This window comes from Gallinula chloropus, assembly GCF_964237585.1.
Source record: "Gallinula chloropus genome assembly, chromosome: 16".
NCBI lineage: Eukaryota > Metazoa > Chordata > Aves > Gruiformes > Rallidae > Gallinula > Gallinula chloropus.
In genome coordinates this window covers 9,070,761-9,093,504 of record NC_140101.1, presented here as the reverse complement: position 1 = coordinate 9,093,504, position 22,744 = coordinate 9,070,761, and the positions used below count along the sequence as shown (strand labels likewise).

At 46.7% G+C, this 22,744-nt stretch overlaps 1 protein-coding gene across 1 annotated transcript; it reads left to right on the top strand.

Moving 5' to 3' along the window:
* The first annotated feature begins 312 nt into the window (after positions 1 to 312).
* Positions 313 to 22,555, top strand: ELMO2 (engulfment and cell motility 2). Its single transcript, XM_084271768.1, has 21 exons — positions 313 to 365; positions 6,316 to 6,441; positions 6,563 to 6,603; positions 7,111 to 7,183; positions 7,513 to 7,563; positions 8,495 to 8,676; positions 10,600 to 10,699; positions 10,900 to 11,051; positions 13,060 to 13,138; positions 16,262 to 16,312; positions 16,635 to 16,757; positions 17,383 to 17,517; positions 17,945 to 18,049; positions 18,127 to 18,235; positions 19,617 to 19,753; positions 20,050 to 20,213; positions 20,296 to 20,408; positions 20,707 to 20,814; positions 21,149 to 21,231; positions 21,550 to 21,627; positions 22,174 to 22,555. The coding sequence occupies exons 2-21, from the start codon at positions 6,364 to 6,366 to the stop codon at positions 22,372 to 22,374; spliced, it is 2,163 nt and encodes a 720-aa protein (XP_084127894.1). The 5' UTR covers positions 313 to 365; positions 6,316 to 6,363; the 3' UTR covers positions 22,375 to 22,555.
* The last annotated feature ends 189 nt before the right edge of the window (positions 22,556 to 22,744 follow it).

The window sequence follows — 22,744 nt, the reverse complement described above, 5'->3', positions numbered from 1 at the left end:
CAGTGGCGGAGGTGGGGCGCTGCTGGCACCGGGAACCGATGTGAACCCTCCTGTGGCGGCCCCGGAGGGGCGCGGGCACAAAGGCCGCTCGGTTAACGCAGCTCGTTCCGGCTGCCGCGGGGGCCTGTCACGCACGAAGGGTGGCAGGACCGGGGGCCGAGGGCTCGCTCCGCTCCGCACCGGGGCGGGGTCAGGCACCCGCGGTCTCCATGACAGCCGAGTGCGGGCGCGTCACGTGCTCGTCGTGGCCAATCGGCGGCGAGGCGGCTGAGTGGCAGCTGGCGGCGCCAGTGGCCAGCGGCGCCTTGGCGGGGCCGCCGGAGCTGCCGGGCGGCCGGAGCGCGGAGCGGCCGCGGCGGGCCCGGGTGAGCGCAGGGCAGCGGGCGGGGGTGGGGAACGGCGAGAGGGCCGCGGGGAGCCGGGTGGCGCGCCGCTGGCCTCGGCTCCGGCGGGCCCGGTCGCCGGTGCTGCCTCCCCAGGCCCGCCGCGGCGCCGCGCCGGCGGCCCTTCCCTTCGGCGGCCCGCCCCGCTGTGAGGCGTTCGGCCTAAGGCCGCCTGCCGCGGGGTCGCCCGGCTCGCTCTGCGCCCGTCCCCGCTGCCAAAGTTGCCCCTTGTGCCGCGGCCGCTGGAGCCCAGGGTCTCGGTACGCGCGGGGCCCGCCGCGCCGCCCCGGCGCCCGGGTGTGGGAACCGGGGAGGGGCCGCGGCCGGGCCGAGGAGCGTCCGAGGAGGGTGCAGTTCGCCGCTCCTCTGGGAGCCCAGTTGGACCTGAGGCATAAACCGGACAGCGCTTCGTCAGAATTAGTGCCTTTAGCGCCTTAAATCGGGGGTTGGCCCAGGCGCCGGGAGTCGCTGGCCGCGTCCAGTGTGCTGACTGATTGAAAGGAATAAAAAAGCAGTTCTCTCATTCTACCTTTCGCTATCGGTTTCTGTCTGTGCTGACAGACAGCCTCTGCTCAGCTGCGTTGGGATGCGCGAGAGAAAGAGCCCAGTGCGGTAGGCTTAGTGTTTTACAGCCAAAGTGCAGCTGTGGAAGGCCTTGGGAGGAGCGTAGGATTCCAGGGACAGAGGATCTGATCCACTCGGCTCTGTGGTTCCTCTGGCCTTTTTCTCTTTGCTTCTTATATGAGGTGACGCAGGAAACTGCCCTTCAGGTTGGACTCTTCCGCCTGCTGCCTGCCTATGCTGCTCGGTCAAGGAAGCTGTCTTCTCTGCTCTTGTCCAGTTAGTGACTCTGCTGACATCTCTTCCACCTTTTGCTTGGCCTGTTGGTACCAGCTGGGGTCTGGCCGAAAACTGGCTGGGATGTTTTGTCGCATCTACAGGTTTCAGAAGCTGCCACTCTTGAGGAATTCTACCAGGCAGCTTTTCTTTTCAGTGCAATGTTCTTTCATCCTCCTCATTTTCATTCTGTGTGCAGCACGCTTTGTTCTCTATCTGTAATGAAAAGAAGATTGAGTTTGTGAATAGGGAAATTCCGTTTAAAATACTCTAGTTGTTTTAGCTTGCAGCTTCTCAGAAGTCTCTTGAATAGTGGGTTATTAGTGGCTCTGCTGATTTCTCCTTGCCTTGCAGCTACCCCTACACCACCGCTTTGTGTGAAGGAACTCGCTCTGCAGAAGCAGAGTGAATTCAGCTTTGATGGATTTCAGCTTGGCTGCTGTCTCCCTGTGTAGAACTGTGGGAATCGCTTACATGTGGTTGTTGAGAAGAATGTGCTGTGAGAGACCCGTAAGTGACTGATGATCACGATTATGCAAAATTGCGGTCTGTGCTTCTTACTGAGAGATTCTCAACAGTCATTTTATGGATACATCACTGGCACACTGCAAAATATCCATTGTCAAATTTAATGTCTGTCGCCTCTCTTGTCTGCAGACCCACAGTGAAATCTTTTCAAAGAAGGCTTTTGACAGACAGCCTTGTGTTAAGAGGCTGACCTGAAGTACCCTTTGTATTTGTAGTCCAGTCTTCGTTGTCCTTTTCTGGGAAGCTGTTTCTGCTGAGCCACTGATCTGTGTAGGCCCTTCAAAGGGTTGTTTGACCCAGACTGCAGTGAGTTTCCTGTCTTTTTATATTTTTAGTTCCTGCTTCTCTGGGTTTGGCTTAACCAGTTCATTTTGATGTTTGAATCTCGTCCTCCATAGGCTCATGCGGTCTTTTCCGTGGTGCTGCTGTGCCAAGAAACAGCCCTTAAGCTCTGTTTCTTTTGCTGTATGTTTGCTGTGCCTTGAATACTGATTGGAATAGGGAACGTGGTTTCGAGTCTTGAGTGGGGGCTCATTTATGGAAGGTGTTTGGAGCAGAAGTAGCCTAACATCACGGTGAGTTGCTTTCTGAGTTTGTGTGTAGCTCAAAGCATGTTTTGAGATATGAAGGTAGTGTAGTACAACTTGGCTACTGTTTTCAGTGGTGAGGATATCAGGGGAGCTGTAGGTAGAGTGCATTGCCTCTGAGCTGTGGGCCAACCTCTCTAGTACATTTTTAATGGAGCAGGAGGTTTTGTTTATATTTCTGTTTATGTGGCACTTAGGGACATGGTTTAGTGGTGGACTTGGCAGCATTAGGCTTGTAGTTAAACTTGATCATCTTATGGGTCTTTTCCAACCTAAATGATTCCCTGATTTCTACAGAATTTCCCATAATATTGATGGTTGTGTTTTAGTGTGCACTTACCCTGAAAGATGCATGTTCTTTCCAAGGAAGAAGACAAGGGGCTTGTAAAGGCTCCTCCCTGTAGTAACCTGGGCATCTGTGTTTTGGCATGTAAAGTACTGTATGTTCTTGTACTCTTCAGTAGCAACTTGCAATGTAAGTTGCAGTACAAATAAAAGACTGTGACTGTACTGCAAGAGGCTGAAGTGAGAAGTGGTAATTAGATGCTAATTACTCATGGGTATATTAGTTAAGAGTTGCAGATTCAGTTCTTAATACTCAAGGCAGTAATCTTTGAGCCTTGCCTCTTTGCTGTGTGTTTGCTGTGCCTGGAACACTGAATGAATTAGATGGTTTCTAGCCATGAGGTGGCTTACTTGTGGGAGCAGTAATTATCCCTTCAGTTATCACAAGCCAGTCTGATTATTGGAGATGACGTGTGCTTATGCTGTATGATTAAGATTTCTCTGGCTTTCAGGTTTAAGCCATCATCAGCTCTAGTTGCCGAACAGAGAACAGTGAGTGGGAATCACAGACCGTTTGGGAATTGCCTGTCTGTCTCTAGATCTAATGGATGGAAGCCTGTATACCCTGCAGATCTGGGGTGTCATGCAAATTGGGCACTTTGAGGAACAGGTACAGAGCTGTGCTACTGCTTGTATACTAGGAATTGCTGTGGTGTACTTGGAGATCTAGTTGATGAGTTATCACTATTTTGAGCTATTGCTGCAAAAGACAATGAAAGTCTAAGTTCTTTTTATTTGTGTATATCTGTAATTCAGGAGAAAGAAGCTAGGAAATCTGATCCTTTGTTTTGTTAGGTTCATCTATAATCTTAGAGAGACACAAGGGTCAGGTAAGCGGTGAATTTGTATGGCTGATGCTGCAGAGTAGGTTGGTTTAGCAGGTGTTCTCAGCTCTGCCTTGTCTCTGTTACACTGATCTTGGATGATAAATTCACGTTTTTAGTCTGTATCAGACTCAGATACACCATCTATTGGGTATTGACGTGTGAGCAGGAAGAGGATAACTGACAGCAAGGTAGGCTTGCAGTGGATAGTACTGACCCCCATCAATACATGCTGTACAGGGGGCTGCAGTCTTCTAAAGATGTCTGGCCTCAAAGCACTCCTGTTTTATGCAGGTTCCTAAGTGCTTTGCTCTGCATATGCAGTGAGGCAAGGTGCTATTCTGGTCCTTGGTTCCTTATGCTGTATTGCCTGAATTCCTGGTTTACTTTGGACAAAAGGCGACCAGCTGTTCAGGGATGAGTCTAGAAGAAAGGAGTGGAGTCCAATTTACTGATTGTAATGGGTATGGAAATAGCACCAGCAGCTGTGTATGAGTTTATGGTTAGAGGCCTCTTGAGAACATACTTGCTGCAAGTTAACATGTGTCTCTTAGCAAGGCATAAATTGTATGTTTCTATCTTGGAGTGAGAGAATAGAACACTGATAATTCAAATTGCTGAAGAAAGGGGAGTGTGTTAACACATGGTTGTGCAATCTGGAGACTGTTTCCATGGGACAGTGTATGCTCGGTGCTTTCTGTTTGTGAATTAGCCTAGCTCTGTGGGCTGCTAAGGCTTCTGAGAAACACTGATTTAGTTGAGGTCTGTCATGAGAAGGCTTCTGCTATGTGACCTCACCTTGTTCAAGCAGGAGTTTTTTACCTGATGTAGGTTCCCTGAAGGACAGGATTTCCTCTTTGTTGTCAAGATGAGGGTGGTAAAATTTTTATCCAATGCAAATTTTGGAGCAGGAGATGGCTTGGTGATTTCCCTCCAGGATTAGGAAGTAAAATATTGTCTGGTGTTAGTGTAACTGCCTGATTCTATCTTGCAAATTTGTATGATAGGAATCATATAAATGCTTTTCTCTCATCGTCCCCAACACCTGCTCAGCCTGATTGGGGCACTGAGTCTGTTGCTCTTTGAGGCTAGCTCCTTCATGATATGTTAGTCTGAGCTAATGCTGTGCTGCTTATTTGAAAGGCTGGAGATGCTATTTTAGGAAACTGGCAAGCTGAGCCTAACTTGACTGGCACTTTTCCACACAAGAAGTGGCTAGTCTTACAGTCATTTTATGGGCTTAAGAAAACGTAAGCTGCTCTTGGGATTGATGCTAAAAAGGAGAGAGAAGGTCAGGAGTACTGACTGTAACCATCTCTGTGAGTTAGGGTAAGATGCACATCTTGAGAATATCATGAAATTCTGAACCTGTTTTACCAGCTGCTTTCCAAGGGGTGGGATGGTAGAGTGGACAAAGCCTGGCTGTTGTTGTGTTCCTGTGCACAGGCAATACCATCCTCCCTTTGAGGGCCCAGGTAGCCGTGGAGGTGCATGAGGCTTCCTGTGCAAAAACCATGCACATGCTGAGAGTAGAGCAATAGAGCTCAGCTAACTTCATGGAAGTTCCCTTTTCCAGAGCAGTCACGTAGTCCAATTTCCTGGGCCAGGTATCTCTGCAGCTGCTTGCTCTTCGCTGATCCATGGAAAGTTCCTTCTTCTTTACTTGCCTTGCACCAGGACAGTTCCAAAGGCTGCTGGTCTCCTTTCTGGTCTTAGCATGTCTTAGCATCTCCTTCCCAGTTGACCAAGGAAGTCGGGAAGGTATGTTAGTCGTGAAGTACCATCCCTGCTTAGCACTGTTTCCTCTCTATTCTGGGAAAGGGGATTGGGTTATTTCAACAGGAGAAACAGGAGCTTCTGTAGGAGCTGGGAAATTACTCTTCAGATACTTACAATCTCATTCAGGTTATGCTGGGAATTGAGTCCCGGGAGGAGTCTTTGAGGACAGGACTATCTCTGTGACTGGTCAGATCTCATTTTTGGCAGCTTAAAGCCTTTTTTCCTGAGAACTGCTGATGGGGAGGGTTGTCTCTCTCCCATGTGACTTTCTGTGGGAGAGAGCAGGGCTAATCCCTCCACCCAGGAGGGGATTGAAAAGGAACTGAACAAGTGCATTTCTTTACAGCCCCTTACTACCAGATGAAGCACAAAGCAGCATGTCTGACAACTGTCTGGGACCAAACCCTGAGCACAAGCTTATGCTCTAAGGCAGATAAAGGAGTGAAAGGTAGACCTCCAGAGCAAATGCTGAATTAACTTTCCTTCTGTGATGGATATTGATGTTTTTGATTTACGATGTTATAGGAAGGTAATGGGATAAGGCTAGCTGCTGTTATTCTGATTAGGAGTCTGTTTGGGTATCCTGAATGGATTAAGGTATCTGAGAAATATGAATGGGGTGTCAGTAAGCAGCAGTCTGTGGGAGGGAGGCAACCTGGCCAGCGTGTTCTCCCTCTCACATGCAGACAGTACCTGAGTCTAGGGAGCTATTTCTTTACTAGTCCTGTAAATAGACCTGGTGGTGTGGACAGTGGGTGGCAGATGGAGCTTTGCTGATCCGAGTGACTCTCCTTGTATGAGAGAACCCCAGCAAGCTCTTGGAAGTATTCCTTAGCTGATAAGGTTGGGCATACAATTTCACAATGTACTGGTTTGGTATGAGGCCTTGATCTCTGGTACAGTGGACGTTTTGTCCCTATCAGGCCCAGCAAACTGTAGGGCTGGTCTTATGTAGTGTTTTGGAGCTTGGTGTTAGATGCAATGTAACAACTGAAAAAAGTTTTCAGAGAGCTGCTCCTTTCTCTTCAACAGGTGTGGGGGTGTATGCTGTTGTGAAGGCACCTCGAGGAGTCTGGAGCAATGCCACCACCTTCGGACATTGTCAAAGTAGCTGTTGAGTGGCCAGGTGCCAATGCCCAGCTGCTGGAAATAGATCAGGTGAGACCTGGTAACCAAACAGGGAAAAAGTGTACCACGACCTTGATACTGGAATGGGGGAAGCATAGGAATGGGCAGTATTCCTTTCATGGCTACTGAGGGCTCTCTTTTTCTGTTCTAGAAAAGGCCTCTTGCATCTATCATCAAGGAGGTCTGTGATGGGTAAGTAGTTCCCTGTGAGTCCTTGGGGAGAAAGCCTGTTCCCCTGATAGATCTTTATGGGGGACTGTGGAAAGTCTCTGGTGCTTGTCAATGTGCTGCTAGCATAGTCTATGCTGCCTGACACCAGTTTCGGTGATGGAATGGGACAGGGTTTAAACTGGGGAGAAAAGGATCTCCTGGAAAACAGGGGCTTTGCATCTTTCCTCCAGTTCTGAGTGTGTATATATGTATGCCCCTAGGGACAGTGTCTCTGAGGATCGGCCCGTCTTGCTGTTGGTGAAGTGCCGGCCTCTTCAGACATTCCACAGAGCTTGACTTAAAGTAGGCTGAAGTCCCATCCCCGCCTCAGGAAGGTGTTTTCTCTCCTCTTTGGGAGAGCTGATTTGCCATGCTAAAGCTTTACTTGAAAGTTGTTTTCCACCCTCCTGGGATCAAGCTCCTGTTCTAATTGAGAGCCAGAAGAAAGAGGAGGAAGATGCTTACGTATCCTTCTTCTTCCTCTGCTAGGTGGTCGCTGCCAAATCCTGAATACTACACTCTGCGGTATGCTGACGGTCCTCAGCTGTACATCACAGAGCAGGTCAGTGGGTGAGTTAGCAATTTGCTGGTGTCCTGGGCAAGAGTGCAGAATGCCTTGGACTAGAGTCATGGGGCAGTACTGTCACTAATTCTTGAGGGGCAGCATGTCTGCTATCAAAAATACTCAGGCTTAAATGGTGTCACTCAGCTGAGGAGCCTTGTCCTCCTCCCTTTGCGTGCCTACAGGTGCAAGGACTCAATTCAGTGCTCTCAATAGGATTATGTGCTATAGGAACCCCTTTACATGTGTGTACAAGCATGCACTGTAAAGCCAGTTGCATTCTTTCCCCCCCTCCCTTTTTGTAATTTAAAGTTTGTGTTTTCTTTCAGACTCGCTGTGACATAAAGAATGGAACCATCCTGCAGCTGGCAGTCTCCCCGGTAAATGCCTCCTCACATCCCTTTTTCCCAGAAGCTATTCTCATATGACAGGCTGTTCCTTACCTCTCAGCTTCTCTTTCTCCTCCTCCCTAAATTGTGGGGGGCTTACCTTTGTTGTAGGCCATTCTGCACAATAAGGTACACACTCCTGTTTTTCTTCCTGGTTGTGGTGCGTTTCTTTCTTTAAATGCTCTGCCCTTTTGTAGAACTTTCTGTAAATAAACCCAGTCTACAGTTTTATTGCCTCTCCTAGATTAGCATATGGTAAAGCACCCGACAGACACATTCTTACTGTGAGTGCAGTTAGTATTATCAGTTGGAAAGCAACAGTACTGATGACTTAATGCAGAAATTAAAATAAGAGACAAATTTGATGCAGGGGAAGCTGTTCCTAGTGAATTCTTGCTATTGTGACCTCTGGTTGTCTTTTGCAAGCTTCCTACAGCTTCCTTTTATTGAAATCCATAAACGTTTTGCACAAGTGACATGGCATGTAGCAGAGAGTGAGTAGAACAGGAAGAAGTTACTTGGGCAAGAGGTGGTTGAGAGCATCCCATCGATCTGTGGCTGAGAAATCTTCCAGAATGTCGTGTGGATACACAGCATGAGCTTGTGCTTCTCTTTGAATCTGAGAGATTGTTTTTTTATGGTTTCACTCCATATTTCTAAATCCACCTCCACTCACCTCACCAAGAGGGAAAACAAGCATTATACCTCCTGCTTGGCTGTAAGTGAGTGCAGCCTCTTTTTTTTTTTCTAGTCTATTTTAGACTTACTGACTGCTGGCACTTACCCTGTCATTGCTGGTACCTCTCCACCCTTGCTGTGCTCTCTCTGCCCATCCATGGACTTCTGACAGAACACTGATGCTGGCAGAACTCAGTCTGCGGGTGACGAGTCTGTCAGTGGCATCACCCCTCTTTCCTCCCAGTCCAGGGCAGCTCGCCAGCTGATGGAGAGGATCCAGTCACACAGTATGGAAGCCCGACTGGATGCCATGAAGGAACTGGCTAAACTTTCAGCAGATGTGACCTTTGCCACAGAGTTCATCAACATGGAAGGGATTACAGTACTGACACGGCTTGTGGAGAGCGGGACCAAGCTTCTGTCCCAGTAAGTTTCCTGTATTCCAGGACTCTGAACAGGGCCTCAAACAAGGGGCTGAATTTGCTTGCTGAAGTGGCATTAAGCAACTAAGGACATAGCAAATGCTGATCTATTAACTGAGATAAAGTCTTGCTAGTCATTTGCTACACCTTGTGAGGCAAAAGAGGAGACATTTATGATGTGTGAATCTTGCATCAAAAAGGTCCCTTTGATAATTTAAATGACTTTCATTCTGGTTCTCTTGGTGGTCGTGTTCTCCAGCAGTTACTAATCTGCAGTCTAAGGAAGAAAGTGTCCCATGAAAAGCCCATGTGCAGTTGCAGACAAGAATATTGCTGTAGAACTAGACATGTATGTGCTGCTCAGAAGCAAGCATTGCTGGTTCTTGTACACTTGGTCAGTCCTATCTGACCCTCATAAGAAAAGTTGCTATGAGGGGCAAAGGTCTGTTTATTTGGGGAATAGAAGGGGCTAAAGAATGTGTCACAGAAAGTACTGCTCTTCAGTCTGCAACAGTTTTCAGCTATTGGGCTTCCTGAGCAGAAAGAATCAAAGAATCTTTGGTGTTACTTCTGTAGGTTTTTCCATCCTCATTTTTTAATCAATTTATCCTTTTGACACCTAGAGCACTGTGTGAAAGTAAAGTTCTACAGTTGCTTGCTCTATAAGAAAAAAATATTTTAAACAGGTCACATAATATTCCTTTGGTTCCCTCTACATAATTTTGTTGTGAGAAATTGTAACTTTCTCTTCTCTGTACCATTCAGAACTGTATAGATGTCTTTCATATCAACCCTTAGTCATGCTGCTTCTAAGCTGCAGTCTTAGTCCATTAACACTGTAACTATGGCAGCCGTTCCAGAGCGCTGATCATTCTTTCTATGCTTCCCCTGGCTCTTAGCTCTTTCCAGTGCTACTGTGCTGATGTGAGGAAATGTCTTAACTTTTTGTCAGTTTGAGACCTGACCAGTATATTTCTACCCTTTTGTTTCTTACCTTTCAGTCAGTTATGAATGCAAGAAAGGGCTTTTGTTTTTAACCTTCAGCACTTGGAGTGTTTGGGGGTTTTAAAACACTTTAGTGAAGTGTGTCATAAAAATCTTCTTCAGAGTCCAGGAGCTGTACTTTGCTGTTTTCAGTCTGACTTAGGGATGTGTTCAGAGACCTCCAGTATTGTGGCAGATTAACCTCAGCTGACTTCTGGCTGCCCACCCAACCACTCTCTCTCCTCATCCTCCTCCTCAACAGAACAGGGAAAGAAAACAAGATGAGAAAAGCTCATTCACTTTTCTTGGGGTTTCTCTGATATTAAAATATGTTTGGTTGGGGGTTTTTTGTGTGTGAAGGGATTATAATTTCCAAAGATGTTTCCATGTTTTGTGATACAAACTTAGCTCCAATCTGACACCAGTTGAAAAACCTCATGTTTGCAGAGGGTTTGAATTTTCAGTTGATCAGAATGAAAATCTTTCCCCTTCTCAAATTGGTCTTTTTTTTAAGTGATGGTCATTGCACTGAGTATTCTGGGGTTTGGTGGTTTTTAGTTGGGTTTGGTTTTTCCCCCATTACATGACAGTGTCGAATTTGAGTAGTGATACTTTGCACTGCTCAGGTGTAAATACTGCATTGCTGCTTCTCCTGTTACTCCTTTGAATAGCCAGGTACTGATCCAGGTGGTTGTGAGTCTCTGGTGGTGGGACTAGGGACTTAATTATTGCTAGTTTTAATTTGTGCTTGTAATCAGGAAAAATAAAATACAATTCCACAAAGCAATACAATTCTCTTCATAAATGCAAATACTTTATTGCTCCCCCAGCTGCCAAGCTGTAACCTGTTTTATTAGGAGAAGGTGGTGGAATTTTTATTCAGCTTAGACAGGCTTTTTTCTTGCTACCAGATCTCTCATCACTCTGCTCTTCATTTTGACAGTTACAGTGAGATGTTGGCTTTCACCCTGACTGCCTTCTTGGAGCTCATGGACCATGGTATTGTCTCTTGGGACATGGTCTCAATAACCTTCATCAAACAGGTGAGTGTGGGTGAAGGGGGTGAGTAGATGCCATTTCCTTTCATGCTTTAAATGCAGCTTCCAGGAAGAGCAAGTTGATTCTGCAAAGCATTGAGGGCACAGTGTACCCAGCTTTGAGCCCTGTCTGTCTCAGCTTCTCTCGCTCACGTTGAGGTTTCCTGGATGGTCATCTGCTGACCTGCTGGTTCATCTGTTTTTAGATCGCAGGGTATGTGAGTCAGCCTATGGTAGATGTCTCCATCCTCCAACGATCCCTAGCCATTCTAGAAAGCATGGTGCTAAACAGTCAGACTCTGTATCAGAAGATAGCAGAAGAGATCACCGTGGGGCAGCTCATTTCTCATCTGCAAGTGTGAGTGTCCACCCAACAGTGGTGTGATTTAAATCAATTTTACAAATATCTGTCAATTTGAAACTACATCTTTTTATGTTTAAAACACTTAAAGGTACTGCTATTGAAGTACTACTGCTATTAAATCTGACTTAAACTGCAGGATTTCTAACAGATTTTTCAAAAACTAAGATCCTGGAACAACATTCTGTGTTCTGGAAGCACTTCAGCACATGTGTACATGTCTTGAACAAAGGCACTTTGCTTTAACAACAGCATGAGTCTGTTCAGTGTTAGGACCAAATCTGTGTTTTACTAAAACAACTTGCCAAAGCTTCTGCATCCAATCCTCTGTCACCTTCACCCTTCTTTAAATTGTATCCACTGGAATCTAAGAGTACATCATCTTCCAGTTTTTGTCCTGCATGTTAGGAAGCAAACAACAGCTTTTCTAGCTTTTCTTTCCCACTGTCCCTTCCTCTCTTTCCAAACAAACTGACACATTAATATCTGGCTTTTTAAGGCTGTTTGTCTGGGTCAATTCTACTCTTCCATAAAAAAAAAAAAGAAGCATTTGTTGGAGCTTTGAGTAGTTTGGGTTTTATTTTGGGTTTTTTTTCTCAAGTGTTTTAATACTGAAAGTGTGGAAAAGCACCATTTGTGAATATGATTTTCGTATATGTCAATATTTTTTTACAAAATATACAGATGCAAATTAATTTAAGTAGTGAACTGGACTTCTGTTAATCAGGAGCACTTAGACTTCTGCAGAAGTCTCCCAAGAGTGTATTTGGTCTAGCCAAGAGGGAGTTAACGTTCCCCAGAGCAGCCCTCTCAGTGCTGGGCTGTGTATTGGTGGCCAGCAAGGTGTTGATAACACACCAGTGGTTTGGGTACTGCGGAGCAGCACTGGCACAGCATCAGGGTGTCTCCCCAACAGCCCCCCCTCACCACTAGCCTGGGGGTAGGCAAGATCTTGGGAGGGGACACAGCCAGGACAGCTGACCCAAACTGACCAAAGGGATATCCCATAGGATATGATGTCATGTTCAGCAGCTAAAGCTAAGAGAAACCAGGAGGAGGGAGAGGGAGGCATTTGTTATTTATAACTTTGGTCTTCTGGAGCAAGTGCTATGCATACTGAAATCCTGCTTCCTGGGAAGTGGCTGGATATCACCTGCTGATGGGAAGTAGAGAATAAATCTTTTGTTTCCTTTTCCTTCCACATGCAGACTTTGCACGTGGTTCATTAAACTGCCTTTGTCCTGACCCACAAGTTTTTTTCCATTTTATTTTCTCCCCTGCCTTGTTCTGCTGAGGAGGGGAGTTACTGAGAGGTTTGGTGGGTGCCTGGCATCCAACAGAGGTCAACCCACCACAAAGAGTAATAGTATATCAAGAAACTAAACTGGATTTGATAGAGCATCAAGATGGGGGTGGAAAAGAGTGTGATGGGCATTTGGAAGCTTATTTAAAACCTCACAAGTGAAACCACAGGCTGTGTACCCTTTACCTGAAGGAGCTCTTCAGTGAAAATAAGAAAAAGATGTATGGATTGGGCCCAAACTATTGAGGTTGGAAGACAGTTCCATGAGCAGAGGCACGCTTCCCCCTTAGTTGCATTTGTGTTTGGTGGCTTCCATTGACATATGGAGCAAGTAGTTTTTCTCCCATATAAGTTTATAGCTATATCTATGTAACAGACTGCAGTACAACTTTACAGGGGTGGTTACAGGCTTTACAGGGGTGGTTTCAGCACTGGAAACAAACTGTGATAGTGCTGAACTCTGAGCTCTGCTGGGCTGCAGTCTGCACTATCTTCTGAACAATGCAGCTATCAAGCAGCAATTCCTGTCAGCTTTTTGCAGGCCTTATTATGAGTTGAACAGCATGAAAGTAGATTATGTGAATCCTGTTTGTACACTGAAATGCAAGATAGCTCTAGTGACAGTTCTTATGGTGCAGGCAAAGCAGCAAGCTGTAATGTCTGCTGTCTGGCTCTTACGACCTTACCATTTGTTTTCTGCAGCTCAAACCAAGAGATTCAGACATATGCCATTGCCCTGATCAATGCTCTCTTCCTGAAGGCACCTGAGGACAAGAGACAGGTTTGTTCTTGCTTTTTGACTTTAAACCTGAATAATGGTTACTGGCTGGCAGTTCACCTTACAGCTCAGAAATCATATTGTCTGGGAAAGGCAAACCTCAGACCTTGCCAAGAACTTAGATAGCTGCTTTACTGTGGCAACGTAGGAGAAAAAGTACTGTCCCATTAATAACGTGTTCTGAAGCCACACATGTAAGTTTAGGAGATGCTCAGAGAGGAATCTGAAAGGCCCTGAGAGACAGAAAGTAATCCTCTACACAGCATGGAAAGTTTTTGTGAAGAAAGTTAATTCTGTATGGGAGAGGTAGTCTGGGTAGAGCCCTTTGGGTTTTGTGTACTTGTTAAACAAACACCCCATGTGTCGTTGTGTGTCCCCCCCCAAAAGGGACCTTTCATAAGTCATAGAGGAATATTCCCCCTGGCAAGGGTGAGAAATGAAACACCTGTCCTGCTCCAAAGGACCCCCAGGATCCCAGCTACATGCAAGGTGTGCCTATGTCTGTATTGTGTAGCTTTGCTGTGTTAAGCCTTTCTTCTCTAGCACCCCGTTTGTGCCTTATTTCTGGACTCTGAGCTAAATCCTGTCTGCTTCTCTTTGTGCCTTTTTTTTTCTTTTGCTTTCTGCCAGCAGGACAAGCTGCTTAACCCACTAGACCTGCCCATCACTGTAAGTAATGCAAGCCTGGGGGCTGGTCATGCGGAACTGTAGGCATGTTAGCTTGTCTCCAGTTATGCCTCCTTGTGTCTCAGAGATGATGCAAACAGGCTTCAGGCAGCAGATGAGCTTAGGGAAAAGGGTGGGAGGCCTCCTGGGGCTCTGCTTGGATGGTGAAGGGGAGAAGAATCAGTAGCAGGAGAAGTCTGGAAAGACAACTTGTGCTCACATGATAATAAAAGATGATCGTAAAAGGAAATTGTTATCAAGACTGACCAGGTGAACCAGCTGTAAAACTGGAACCTGGGGAGGCTTTACATGTGAAAATAAGCACCAGAACTTGGTGGTAATTATTTGGCCAAGATACTAAACTTCATAGCAAATAAAATTCCAAGGGAATTTTCAATGATTTTGGGTTTTTTCCCCTCAAACACAAAATCCACGTGGCCACAAAGGGCCATTAAGGTGATTTAGGGACTGCAGTATCTTTCGTGTGAATAGAGGCTGAGAGATTTGGGAGTGCCTAACCTTGAGAAAAGAAGGCTCAGGGGTGTCTTACCAATGTGTACAAATATCTGATTGAAGGGAATAAAGAAGAGGGGGACCAACTCTTCCCAACAGTGCCCGCTGACAGGACAAGAGGCACAGCTTAAAACCCAGGAAAATCCACCTGAACACACCCAAAAAAACCTGGTATGAAGGTGGTCAGACACTGGAACAGTTTATCCAGAGATTGTGGAGTCTCCATCAGTGGAGATACTAAAAATCTGTGCAGCCTGCTGTCTGATGTTGCTTGAAGCAGGGGAGTTGGGCTGGACGATATCAAGATGTCTCTTCCAACAGAGATGATTTGGTGATTCTGTGACCCCACCAAGCAGCAAAGCAGGCATTATTGGCTGTAGATGCCTTCACAGTGGTTAGGCTGTGTGTGTGCTCATGCTTCTTACTCTGCTATTCAGAATTGTTTAATTGTCGTTGTCCTTCCCACTGTTTATCTGCTTCAGTCACCTATTACTTCATCCCATGTACAAACTAATTCCTTCAGAGTAAGGTTTTGTTGTGCTGTGTGCATGGAAAAAACCCTAACAGCAGACCTTGTTCTGTTACCAGAGCTACATCTCATGAATCGTGGTAAAAATAGTGCTCAGAGGGCAAAGTGTTATCTTAAAAACCACTTCCGATGCCTCTAGATGCTTCTTAGATACCTCCTGCTAAAGCATTGACTCCTTTCGGTTGTAACATGAGCACTGCTGAACTTGCAGCCATTATAGCTTGGCTATCAGCCAGCATATTACTCTCTTGTTTTAGGAGGCTTCTGTCTGGAACAGAAGTGATAATGGGAACTTGAAATGAGGTTAATACACACGTTTTACCAGACTCTTTATAAAGCCTGTCAAGAGCGAGCAGGGTTGATGTGAGCAGCTGGAACAGTCATGGGTTGCTCAGAACATACTGAGTCCAATTGACTAAGACTGCACATCTGCTTCCAGTCTCAATCTGCACTGCACAGGAAAGGGAAGAGATCTCAGACTGGCAGTTCTTTTGGACTTGTTCCAGATAATGTATTGCCCAAGAGATTCTGCCTACCCAAAGGTTTCTCTTATAACAGCAAAGATGTAGTAATATTCCATCTCAACATTAGCTCTCGTGCCACTCTCCCAGCAGGTGTAATGAGATCCCTGGTGTTTTAGAACGTCCATCTTCACAGTTTACAGGGAAGGCCCAGGTTAGGTTTTTGCAGGTGTATGTGTAATTGTTCTAGAACTGAATGCTTGCAGTAGGTACTCAAACTTGCTGTGCTGTTTGTCATTGTGACTTGATGGTTGGGAAACTCTTCTCACCTGGGGAAGGAAGCCATGCAGTAAAGAGGGAAATGGGAATCTTTCCTTTAATAAAGCATGAAAGGTGGTTCTGCAAATTCTCCTTACTTAAACTGGCTTCTAAACAGCTAGGAGACAAAGGAGATGTAAGCTTCAGAGGAAGACTTTTTTTTAGAGGGAGCAGATCTGAAAACTACATCCTCTAGCCCTTGTTACCATGGGTGTATACTGAGGTATATGAAGCTGTGAAATGCTAATTGAAAGGACAGTCATCTTGTAGATGACAGATTTTTCTTAGCAGCCCACAGTTTCCTCCTTGCTGCCCTATCTCCTGATATCGAAGTATAATTGAATGTCCAGTGTTTTCTTATCTCCTTCAACTGTGCTAGTGCCTTTCTCCACATTAGTGATGTTTTGTAGGGGAGCCATCCATAAATTGTGCCATGGTAAAGATGACCCTTGCATCCCAACTTGATGTTTGCTTTGTGGTGAGATGCTGTGCTAAATTGACAGCCTGTAGTAAAAGCACTTTGTTAGGTGCCAGCGCTATCTCCAGTTCATAGGCTTCCTTCTTTCTCTCATTTCTGCACAATGTGGAGTTTTCATTTATATCTCACTCATGTTATTTCATCTCTGAATTTCACAACAGGAAATGGCTAATGCATTTGCCCAGAAGCACCTGAGGTCTATAATCCTGAATGTAAGTATGTCTGGAATGACACAGTGCTTCCTAATGTTCTCTGGGTAGGGCCCTCACTTGTGCAGTGTAAATTCTGCTGCCCTCAGGGCACTTCCAGAAAAGTGACTCTTTCAAAGGGAGCCACTTGTTCAAAAGGGAGTTAATGAGGATGCTTCTTTCTGCAGTTACAGAGCATTATCATTATGCTTCTGATGGAATACAGAGGTTAAACAGCTGAATCTTCATATACAGAGATGAGCATGTAGTCTGGAATATGCCTACAGCTAATACACCATTTTTAATTTGTATTCTCTTAATCTCTACCCTATCCTTTATTTTGCAGCATGTGATCAGAGGAAACCGCCCCATCAAAACAGAAATGGCACATCAGCTGTACGTGCTACAGGTCTTGACCTTTAATCTCCTGGAAGAGAGAATGATGACTAAGATGGATCCAAATGATCAGGTCATTATTAGAGCTGAATAAGATCCGATAGAATGGGGTGTGTGTGTGTATGTGTGTTATTCCTGAGCTCCTTAGCTCCATAAAATTTGCACTAGATGGTGCATAAAGTTTCAAATCCTCCCCTCATGTTGTAGTCATTGAGATTAGGGTATGCTCATGGTTATGAGAGATGGAAGTGGTTGCTGGAAGCCATATATTCTTTTCTTGACCAGCGTGATGACAGCTATCGAACTGATTACTCCACCATGATGGAGGGAAGATCATTTTATCTAATTCCTTGCAGTACACAAGGAAGCTGGGCATTTTTAAGGTGTGTGTTACTCGGTTCTTAGATGCGTTGTAGGCTCAAGTGAGAAATGCCTTAGCATTATCTGAATGCCTAGAAACTGCCTTTAGCTAAACTCAGGGCAGGTAAAGGAAAATGCAAACAGCTATTTTGCATTATCCAATATACCAAATCTTGCTATTTTGAAATAGATTGCCTCTTACACAGCATTAATGACCTTTGCCATCTCTCTGTGCTCACTGTGTGAGCTCTGGAGAGAGAGGTGGGACTGTGCATGATGTAAAAACACTGCTGTAGTGATGATCACACGTTACAATTTCCCCTCTTTCTGTCCTTCAGGCACAGAGAGACATCATCTTTGAGTTGAGAAGAATTGCCTTTGATGCAGAGTCTGACAGCAACACCGTCCCTGGCAGCGGAACAGAAAAGCGCAAAGCCATGTACACCAAGGACTACAAGATGCTGGGGTTCACTGTGAGCATCTAAAGTGCCAGCTGTAACACCTGTAAAAGCCATCTCAGGGATCCCCTTCAGACTTGGGGGGAAACAAGGGACAGAGATAACTGTTTGCTCTACCTTACTTCTGTATCTGTGGTTTAGAAATTCAGCTACACTCAGACTCCTAGGGAAGATCATTATGAACTTGCTGATGGGTTAAATGCCAGGGCTCATTTGGCACATTGTCTGGAGATACTTACCATAGGCACCTATTCCATGAAAAACTTGGAATCAGGCTGTCTTCTAGAAAGCACAGATGGCATTGTCAGCAGATGCCCAAGGTTATCTCTTGGGTAGATGTGAGGGAGTGTTTGGACAGGTGGTTGTAAAATTAATTCAGAAAAGGTGCTTGCACAATTTCTTTAAGCGGATTTGTTTGGCTTATTTCTACATGTTTTCACAGAATCACATCAATCCAGCCATGGATTTTACTCAGACTCCTCCAGGGATGCTGGCGCTGGACAGCATGCTCTACTTGGCCAAGTTTCATCAGGACACCTATATCAGGGTAAGTGAAGCTGCTGGTTTTTGCAGATACCAACACCTTGGCAGCTCTCAGTATGTGCAGCATCCTCTTCTTTGTAGATTGTTCTGGAGAACAGCAGTCGAGAAGATAAGCATGAGTGTCCCTTTGGGCGCAGTGCCATTGAGCTTACCAGGATGCTCTGTGAGATCCTGCAAGTTGGGGAACTCCGTAAGTACCCTTCATTACCCTCGCTTTCCAAGCTGCTGGGCTGATGCTTCTGGAAGTAGCTTAGAGACTGTTCACACACATTTGTACATCAATCTCACTTCTGCCATTGTAAGGACAGTCCTGTTTAACATCTTCATTGACGACCTTGATGAGGGAACAGCATCCACCCTCAGCAAGTACCCGATGATACAAAGCTGGGAGGAGTGGCTGACACACAGGACACTGCGCTGCCATCCAGCGAGACCTGGACAGGCTGGAATGCTGGGCAGGGAGAAACCACATCAGGTTCAACAAAAGCAAGTGTAGAGTCTTGCACCTGGGAAGGAATAACCACTTGAATCAGTACAGGCTGGGGCATGACCTGCTGGAGAAGAGCTCTATGGAGAAGGACCTGGGGGTCCTGGTAAATGACAGGCTGGCCATGAGCAGTGTGCCCTGGTGGCTGAGAGAGCCAATGGGATCCTGGGGGACATCAAAAGTAGTGTGGCCTGCAGATCAAAGGAGGTGATTCTCTCCCTCTACTCTGCCCTGGTCAGGCCCCACCTGGAGTATTGTGTCCAGTTCTGGGCTCCCTGGGATAAAAAGGACAGGGATCTCCTGAAAAGAGTCCAAAGAAGGGCTACGAAGATGATTAAGGACCTGGAACATCTCCCCTATGAGGAAAGGCTGAGTGAGCTGGGACTGTTCAGTCTTGAGAAGGGAAGACTAAGGGGGGGACCTAATTAATGTTTATAAATATCTTAAGCATGGGATGCAGGGGGAAATGGCCAGCCCCTTTTCAGTCTGTGGGGATAGGACAAGGGGCAATGGCTGCAAATTAAAGCACAGGAAGTTCCACACCAACATGCAGAACAACTTTTACACAGTGAGGGTGACAGACCACTGGAATAGGCTGTCCAGGGAGGTGTGGAGTCTCTCTCTGCACATCTCTTTGGTGTGCACTCTGCTTCTGAAAAACAGACACTGAAGCAGAAGGTTTCAACTTCCTGAAGCTTCAGCAGGGTGCTGCGCAAAAACAACACTCTAGAAACCATCATGAACTTGAAAAAAGTTAGGTAGTTCTGACAGTCTCAAAACAGTGTTCTCAAACAACTAACCACACTAAGAAATTCTGCCAGAGGAGATCAGGGAAACCCCTGTGAGCAGTCATTTGGGGGCCTGGTGTGAAAAGGTCACAGGAGTCAGAGACTTGCATGGTGAAGCATAGGGCTTGTTGCCATTCCCAATATAGATTGTCTGTGGGGAGATGAAGCATTGATCTGTCTTAATCTCTTTAAGTTAGTACACCACCAAGTTTCAGTCACTGCAGTGGATTTTAGTTGCTCTTAATAGCCCTTGTGCAGTATGTTCACACAGTTGTGGTTTCTGTTTCTTCATGAAGCTAATGAAGGCCGGAATGACTACCACCCCATGTTTTTCACCCATGACCGTGCATTTGAGGAGCTATTTGCCATCTGCATCCAGCTGTTGAACAAGACCTGGAAAGAAATGAGGGCAACGGCAGAAGATTTTAATAAGGTCAGAGTGGAGAAGTAGCATTTTTGTAGAGTCCTTTGCAGAACAGCATGTGTTTGCTCAGCCTGTACCTTGGTTAGAGCACAGAAGGTGTGACAGGGCATTGACGTGGCCTGTGAGGGAGGATGGTCCAACTTTTATTTGGTATCACCTGAGGTCATTCTTTGTTCTTCTGGACCTTCAAAGTCACTAGCACATAGACGCTCCTGGCTCCGGTTATTTTGTGTCAGCTCTTTCCTGCCATTGAGCTGTGCCCTGGCTTTCTGCTGCCTTTAAGCGACTTGCTTTTCTCTCTCTAGGTTATGCAGGTTGTGAGGGAACAGATCACACGGGCTCTTCCCTCTAAACCGAACTCCTTGGACCAGTTCAAGAGCAAACTGCGCAGCCTGAGCTATTCTGAAATTCTGCGACTCCGCCAGTCGGAGAGAATGAGCCAGGATGACTTCCAGTCACCACCTATTGTGTAAGTGCCTAACAAAACCAGCCGCCTTCTGTGCTTACCGTTACCTCCATTTGCTGCTTACTCTTCCATATGTGATTGCCAGGGAGCTGAGGGAGAAAATCCAACCTGAGATCTTGGAGCTGATAAAGCAGCAGCGCCTGAACAGGCTCTGTGAGGGAAGCAGCTTTCGAAAAATTGGAAATCGCAGAAGACAGGGTAAGGGGACAGCATCTACTGCATGTTTTCAGATTAAGGAACTGTAGGCAAGTAAGATCTAATGGATTAGTCTGTCAGCAGGCATGTTGTCAGCAAAGAAAGCTGGTTACCTGGGCTGTCTACACCAGCGAGTAGTTTGGGCTGGAACTGATGTGTGTTTCTAAGAATAGAGCCATCTCCTCAGAGTGCAGTGCTCAGGAGCTGGGAGCATAGAGGGATTGGGTGGGGAGACTATCACAGAGTGGCTGTAAGATCTTCTGCAAATGATCTTGCTTGGCTTACTCATTATGTGTTCCAGAAAGATTTTGGTATTGTCGCCTGGCTCTGAATCACAAAGTGCTACACTATGGAGATCTGGAAGATAATGCCCAGGGGGAAGTGACCTTTGAATCTCTACAGGAAAAAAGTAAGTACCAGTCACTGCTCTGAGCACACTGTGCAGCGTTTGATGCCCTGCTGTCTAGAGGCTGTTAGAGCACCATCCTAACGGTGAGAGAAAAAGAGCTGTGGCTGACATCAACTTTTAGTCCTTGCCCAAGACTTTTGAGAATTTCAAGAGGAATTGGTCAGTATTTTTTACAACAGCCAACTGTAGGGATGTGTTACTGGTAATGTGTTTTGGAAAAGTGCTGTGAGGAGCTGCATAACCAGGAGCAATGCTCAGCTGCAGAGATAAAACAAAGTTCTGTCTTTTCCTGGTTAGGACTTCTTGTGTGTGAGTTTCACTTTTTCACTGTTAGTTCCAGTTGCAGACATCAAAGCCATTGTGACAGGGAAGGATTGTCCACACATGAAGGAGAAAAGTGCACTGAAACAGAACAAGGTAAGTGCTCCCTTTTTGCCTGTAATTAATACACAGTGCTGTATTGTTGAAGATTCTGAAAGCAACAGGAGCAAATAGTCTTCCACCATGCAGGTGTGTTACTTACAAACCCCATCTCCAGTCTGGGCCTTTTCCTGGTACTTAGCTGTGATTGATGGGTGCCACAAGCAGGTCTGGTTGTGCAATAGGGTTGCTCAGAATACTGAGGTGGGAAAGTGCACCCAGCAGCTGCAAGGCAGCTTCTCTTGTTGGGTTAGCAGGCAGAAGGTGCCGTGATGTTTCCTGCAGTTGATGACTGAAAGATTCTTTTCCATTCAGGAAGTGTTAGAATTGGCCTTCTCGATACTATACGATCCCGACGAGACCTTGAACTTCATCGCACCTAATAAATACGAGGTAAGAAATGTAGTGGTTAAGCAGTAAAATATGAAGTGATTAACTTCAGATATTAAGAAGGATCAACTGCTGCTTATTAAAGACTTTAGCAGGATGGCCCCTGCCAGATTCCTTCTTCGGAAATGTTGCTGATGCTTAGTGTGAATCTTCTGGGTTTTTGTCCAGTTAAGTTTTGTTTTAGAAAGAGAAAGCCCTGCACTAATCTCCCTTAGCCTGGACAGCCTTTTCTTTCCTTCTGTGCAGTCAGTTCCTTTTCCCCCTCCTGTAAGGCACTGATGCCTGAAACAGCATTCCTTTCTGTGTTACACTGCAGTAGGAACTCCAGGCCCTGTCCTAGAGCCATGGGGCCATGCTAATGTCTAGGCTTTGCCTTCCACTGGAAGTCCCTGTGGGCACTGGTTTTGGGTTGGTTTTTCCCCCCCTAGGTTAACTCCTTCCCACGTTTCCTGTTGCGGAGCCGTGGAGGAGTGCCTTTAATCCTACAGACTCACCCTGCCCCCTCACCCATCCGTGCCTGGGACTGTGAGCTGCCCTTTCTCCCCACAGTACTGTATCTGGATCGATGGGCTTAACGCGCTCCTGGGGAAGGACATGTCCAGCGAGCTGACTAAAAGCGACCTGGACACCTTGCTGAGCATGGAGATGAAGCTGAGGCTCCTGGACTTGGAGAACATCCAGATCCCCGAGGCGCCGCCGCCCATCCCCAAGGAGCCCAGCAGCTACGACTTCGTGTACCACTACGGCTGAGGGCCTGCGTTGCTCGGGCCGCTGCAGGCAGCCCCGGGCCCGCGGCGGCCGTTCCCGACCCGAGACCGGGAGCGCTCTGCAGCGCGGCCGTCCCGCGCCCGCCACCGCTGCCGCTCCGGGCGGGCCGGGCCCGGGCGCCGCCCGCCTTTTGTACGCGTTACAATAATAACCAATAGCCGCCGCCGCCTCCGCCTCTTTCCGATCAGGCCCCGCCCCGCGCTGCGACGTCACCGGCCCCGCCCCGACCGAGCCTCTTTTCTCCCCCCTTGCCCCCGGCGCCGACGTCACCGGCGCCACCGCTTCCCCTCCCGCCGCGGCCCCCCCCGGCGGCCCCGTCCCCTGCTCTGTCCCCGTCCCGTGTGTGTGTCTG

Coding starts and splice junctions, on each gene's coding strand:
- ELMO2 (XM_084271768.1), top strand. CDS start 6,364: ATGCCACCACCTTCGGACATTGTCAAAGTAGCTGTTGAGTGGCCAGGT. Junction 13,139..16,261: donor CACCTGAGGACAAGAGACAG/GTTTGTTCTTGC, acceptor ATTTCACAACAG/GAAATGGCTAATGCATTTGC. Junction 19,754..20,049: donor CGGCAGAAGATTTTAATAAG/GTCAGAGTGGAG, acceptor TTCTCTCTCTAG/GTTATGCAGGTTGTGAGGGA.